This window comes from Eurypyga helias, unplaced genomic scaffold, assembly GCF_000690775.1.
Source record: "Eurypyga helias isolate BGI_N326 unplaced genomic scaffold, ASM69077v1 scaffold7581, whole genome shotgun sequence".
In the NCBI taxonomy this organism is placed as follows: Eukaryota; Metazoa; Chordata; class Aves; order Eurypygiformes; family Eurypygidae; genus Eurypyga; species Eurypyga helias.
In genome coordinates, this window is record NW_010230111.1 from 6,439 (window position 1) to 12,390 (window position 5,952).

General features: G+C 41.8%; 1 protein-coding gene across 1 annotated transcript in view; it reads left to right on the forward strand.

The window, feature by feature from the left end:
• ZRANB2 (zinc finger, RAN-binding domain containing 2) overlaps nucleotides 1-3,400 on the forward strand; it is a gene marked incomplete at its 5' end in the record, with an annotated part of 9,610 nt that extends 6,210 nt beyond the window's left edge. Inside the window, 3 exons of the mRNA XM_010160625.1 lie at nucleotides 844-930; nucleotides 2,623-2,787; nucleotides 3,294-3,400. Of these exons, the coding sequence (XP_010158927.1) occupies nucleotides 844-930; nucleotides 2,623-2,787; nucleotides 3,294-3,357 (316 nt within the window). The remainder of the gene's footprint in view (nucleotides 1-843; nucleotides 931-2,622; nucleotides 2,788-3,293) is intronic.
• Between the last annotated feature and the right edge of the window lie 2,552 nt (nucleotides 3,401-5,952).

Sequence of the window (5,952 nt, forward strand, 5' to 3'; positions counted from 1 at the left end):
ACTCTTTGCTTCAGCTACAGATAATTCATTGGAAATACCAGTTGCCATTTGTGGATAATCCCTTGTGTTTTTATAAAGGTTGAAATATGTTTTCTAGTTAGCATGTGTTCAACACTACCTTTGTTTTGCACAGTAAAATGAAAAAGACATGGCAACAATATAAACTGGGAGATTGACAGCATGTATAATCTATTTTTCCTGAAAAGATTATTAGGATTTGATTGCAATGCCTTCTTTTCACAATGGTTACTGCAAGTCTGCTGCAGTTTTTAGGTATCTTTTTGTGGTTTGTGCTTTAAAGAAAACCCATCAACGTGAAAAGTTTGAAAATCATTTTGGCTGGTGGTAGGTATGGCCCTATTTCAGCCGAGAACGAACTGCTGCTGAATTTTTAATGCATTACAATGCTTGTGAGAACGGACTTGGGGGAAGTTTGAGCTAGCTACTCCTAATGCTCTAACCCACGCACTTTTCAAAGAAACTGATGGTTTTCAAGTTAAGGCACAAATGAAAAGTTAAGGCATTGATTTGCTGAAGTAGTTAATAGGGTTGCAGTTGTTTCATTCTGCTAAAGAACTGCAATCCTGGTTTTGTTCTTTGTTTTAGGAAATGTAATAAAAAGCTGTCTTCATGCCTTTTTTTTTTTTAATGCACCATCTTACTACGTTAAAGTGTCTGGTTTGAAATGTGCTGTGGTGATACGGGGGGAGTAGGAGGAAACTGTTCTTTAGCCACTCTCAGCCAGATTGTATTGATGCCTCGTTGTCACTGCTGCTAGCAGCAGCAGTTACTCTGCTAAATGCAAGTCAGGCACTGGAAAAAAAATCTTCCATGTTGTTTCAGGTCGCATTCAAGAAGTTCTTCCAGTTCCAGATCAAGATCTCGTTCCAGCTCGAGAGAACACTCTAGATCTCGTGGGTCGAAATCAAGGTGAATGAGGTAGCACTCTCTCCTTGCAGAGAGAAAAAAGGGCAGAAGAACCAACCGCTTGTTGATTTCATCGTAAAGTTATGCCGGTCAAAAAAAAACATTCTCTCATTTTGATCTTGGAAGTCAGAATTCCCAGGGTCTCTGCATCAGGTTGTTACCACTCCAGATGTGTTTCTTGGGAATGTGAGGTTTTGGTTGAAGAGTTTAAGTCTGGTCTCAGCTAGACGACCGGACGCCACAGATGGTCACTTGGAAGGAAGAAGAATTTGAATGCACGTTTTCTTGCTTCAGTCATTTTTGCTGTTACCACTTTGGCTGCTTGATGTGGAAGAACATTAGAAAATACGCGCTACTTGGGGGTTTGTGTTCGAGTGATAACTCGTTTAACGCATCCATCTTCCACTAGATAGTGCTGCCGTTATCTTTATGAATGGGGGGATGTGTAGAAATGCTGATAGTAAGTCCTGCGAGAAGCTGAGAGGGGTTTGAGCTAGCTGGCGTCTGCGTAGCAGTTGCTGAACTGCGTGGGGAGGAGGCACCGAAGCGTACAAGATCCTTGGGCGTCCCGTTGGCAGGGCTTTCCCTTTGCGATGGAGTCAAGAGCTGTCCCGTCTCTGTGCATGCAGTCTTAAAACCATGACTAAGGAAGTTGGAGTTGGGAAGAATGATCACGCGTGGTGCCACTGCCGGTTGGTGGCAGGAACGTGCTGTGGTTTGTCACATGAGGGTCAGCGCGGGGAGGAGTCTGTGCTTACAGGAAGAGAGCAAGGGTGTCAGTGCCCCCAGCAGACGCCGGGGTGACTCCTCGGCTCCGCGCAGCATCCGCCGAATGTCCTGGGTGTGTTAGCTTGGGTGAAATAGGGCTGCCTTGTTACAGCGAGAACCCTGAAAATATTTTCCCCACAGCATAGTGTTGGGGTTGGTTTAAATGTTTTCTCCAGCTTACTGAAAAAAACTGATAAGGGTGTCCATATAATTTTGGAATTACAGTTTGGGACTTTCTGGCTTCATTACTTTTTCCACAAATGGTTTGTCGGGGTTTTTTTTCCCTTGGGTTTTTTAGATACTAAAGTTATTTTTAAGTGCTTGTACGTGAAGCGGGTTCTTTATTTTTAATGCCAAAATGACTGTATTCTAAGAGCTTTTTTAAATATTTTGGTTGTGGAAGGTCTTACTCTCTATCCAAATTTATTTGGAGATTTGTAAATACACCTTCTGAGGGTTTTGCCTATTTTAGGAAGGTGAACATTACATAGGAAATTTCCAACATGAAATAATAGTGAATCAAAACACTGTTAAATCAGCATTACATCTGTGGTTTTCAAGCTGTTTTACCCTGTGAATTGAACTGCTGAGGAAGGTCCTTTCACGGGCTCCTTCCCGTCCCAGTCTCCCATCGCTGCCTTGTCAGAATGCGTCGTTCTGGCAAGTGCTGGAGGGGGGTGTCCAAACTGTTGGTGGTCTGTGTACCAAGAAATGCTATTTAGCCAAACTTAACTAAGAAAAATGCTGCAGCAGTAGGAGTCCTTATTGGCAGATAACTCAGGAGTAAGTATTAAAGCATCCACTAGTTTATTTGACCAAACACTGATGTGAATAGGGTAGTGAGTGTTCATGAAAACTGTCTGTTCTTTCTTTGTTCTCTCTATATGATACCAGAATTAAATCTGATTTATTTCTTAATCAATAAAGATCCAGCTCCAGGTCCTACAGGGGTTCTTCCACCCCGAGAAAAAGATCTTACTCGAGCTCTCGTTCATCATCTTCCCCCGAGAGAAGCAAGAAGCGAAGTCGTTCTAGATCTTCTTCATCTGGTGATCGCAAAAAAAGACGATCGAGATCACGGTCACCCGAAAGGTTTGGGTTTATGTAGAATAAGAATGGGTGTATTTAAATGTGTGATTTTTTTTTTTTTTTCTGAAGGACTGAGATTCACTGGGAAGGAATTGATTCTGATCAGTTATTCTGATAGTTTTCTCACTTCCCCTACTCTTACTTCCTATTAAAACCTCTGTAATTGCTCCCCCCACCCACCCTGAAACTTCCTCCTGCTAGCATGTTCCATAGAAAGACCTGGGTCACCATTCTTTCAGTGTGTGGAAGCATTAACGTGTGCATTATTGATTTATTTTCATAAGTAAATCTTGCATTTAGAGATTGTATTCTATTTTCAGTATTAAACTTATATTTTTAGTATTAAGTTCATGAGCTTAAAGTGGTTTAAAGCTATTTCTATATCCTTGTAAGGCCCCTATCAGATATACTTGGCTTCCAGCTATTGTAGGATACAGACTGCTCAAAGTGGATGCTAAAATTAATTTCAACTTATTTCTTTGCATGCTTTCTCCATTTGTATCTTGCAGACGCCGCAGATCATCATCTGGATCTTCCCATTCTGGTTCCCGTACAAGTTCTAAAAAGAAATAATGTATCCAAGCTCGCATTTAAAAAAACAAAACAAAAACAAATCCACAAAAAAACCCAAACAAACAAAAAAAGGCAAAACAAAAAAACAGCCAGTGCATGAGACATTTTTAAGAAGTTGGTGTCTTACTTGGTCAGAAGTGCTAAATCTGCTAGTAGAGGTGCATGTCTGTCCTTGCTTTCTGGAAAACTGCAGCTTTGTTCATTCATGAAACCAAAAGTGAGGCAGCATTTTAAGCCATAAACTCCTCAGAGGAGGTGTGAAGTTTTGTTATTTGAGTAAGGGGTGAGTTTTATTATTTTTAAAGACTCGGTTGCTCAGTTCCTGGCTCTTGTACACGTATGAGCAGGCACAGGTTGGGTATGTTCTACTGCAGCTCTGCTCTTCATCTGACAGTTATGGAAAAGGTGTCTGAGGAATATAGGAAGAACCCATAAGCTTTCCGCATCCGCCCCCGGAGCGTGTTGGCTGTAGCTCCTATGGGACCACAAGAGATTGGCTGTAGGGCTGGGCTTACCCGTTGGGTGACAGTAGGGAGTACGTAGCTCTGGTTTTTATTTTTGTGTCGAAGTAAAGGTGTAGATGGATGCCCCTCACTCTTGAACCCTGCTCAGTGCAGAAGAGCTATGAAACACCCAGTCCCTCCTGCAAATCTGTAGAGGGTGAATTGGCCTTGGCTCCTTCGAAGCGAGGGCGTTTGGCGTGTTGGGCACTGGCCTAGTCGCGCGGCTGCCGGCGCCTGGCGCTGTAGAACCCGTCAGCCAAGTGCCCTTTCTGCGGTGGTACCGGCCACGGTCCTTTCACGTGCGTGGACCCCGGGCACTGCGATCCGTCCTTACTAAAGGATCGTGGGGGAACTCTTCTCAAGATGGAGTATGGAATCAAGTGAAGCTTCTGCAGGCCGCCTGTAAAATTCATTTGGGGCTGGCTAAAATTTTCAAGGTATCGGAATTTTATTTATATTTAAAAATTAATAAGTGTGTAGAAAGTTCTGACAAATATGTTCTTCAACAGTCATTCTTTTTCCCCTTATACATAATTTATGGCTTAAAATGCTTTATTGACTCTATTATCACACTAAAACTCGATCTCTTGAGCTCCGTTTGGTTACGAAAGGTTTAGGTATCTCCAGTGCCATCACAAGGTAAGTATGTGAAGGAAAATTCTTCTTTTTAAGCAAGCAAACAGCAGTGTATCTGTCTTGATTTCAGTAGTAAAACTTCCAAACCTGTATTTGACCGCTGCTTTTGGGTTTTGTTTTTTTGTTTGTTGTTTTTTTTTTTAATCTGTACAAAAACAAACGGAGCAAAATTTAAAAGCTACATTCTGCTTTCTTTTTTTTTTTTTAAGACAGTTTTTTCAGACTGGTACCTGAACAAATTGTTTTTGGTGTAGAAATATTTTGATAATCTTTTTGCAGTAAAAAAAAATAACGCTCTGCAGTTTCTTCTTTAATGCTTTATTTTATATCTAATTTCAGTGCTAGGTGTGTGTAGGTCACACAAGAGCAGGTTAGTCTTGTAACTGTGCCTCTGACGACTTCCAAGTCCAACTACGGAATTGTAAAAAATCAGATCTGATAGATGCTGTGTTGTTAGCCTTTGGGTTTTTTCTTGTGCTTTGTATTAAAACTGTTGCTGTACCTAACAGACTAAAAGTTTTTAAACTTAGTAAGCGATAGGCTACAGACAAAGCAAAAATTATTTGGCTTAGAGAAAATGTAAGGCAAAACGATGATGTAGACAAGTGTAAATAAAACCTGTGAGCCAACTGTGCAGTGAGTGCATTCTCTTGGGAACACGAGGAGATCTTTCTGTATAACCTACGCTTGTGGATTACGGTGGGGTTCTCCGTAGGGGCAGCGCGTGCGCTTACCCGGCCACGCGGGTCATAAATGTTCGGGTTGGTTCAGTTCTTTGGGGACTGAAAATATTTGGGGGGAGGTTTAAATGGCAGCACATTTCAAACTCTACACAATTTCAAGGTATTTTCTTCTGTAAGTGTTCAGTATTTTCTTTCTTTTTTGGATGAAGCAGTATGTTTAATTAGATTGCTGCTAATTAAGAAAGGCAGCGACTGTGGCCGTGTTGGCATCCCTGCTACAAATGATACAAAATACCTCTTTTTTCTTTTTTTTTTTTCTTTCTTTAATCATTGAATCAGCAAATAAATTGGAACCAAGCACGGCCACCTCTGATAAGAAACAGCCAGATTAAGCCCAGGAGTAAAAGTTTCTGGGGGCTGAGGGGGGAATTATCCAGTGGCCTAGCAGTAAGTTTTTGTAGGAAATACATCCCTTGCCCTCAGTTCAGCTGTGGGGTCAGATAAATTGCTGCCTGTAGGCCTGAGCGAGTATTTCTGTGCCGCTTTATCAAAGATCAGCGAGGTTTGTCAGGGCCAAGGAGGAAGCTTTGACGAGGGTAAGTTCGGGGCTGATGTCCTTTCCTAAGAAAAATGGCACGCAGTTGTGAGAAGGAACGGTGGGTTTGTGTCAGCGTTCTTCTCTAGTAGGTGGAAAAGAGTGATTCTAAAAGCAGGCTGGCCTGAAATTTTGTGTAAGTGCCAACAGTGAAATTTGCTGCTGAAAAAATGTGGGG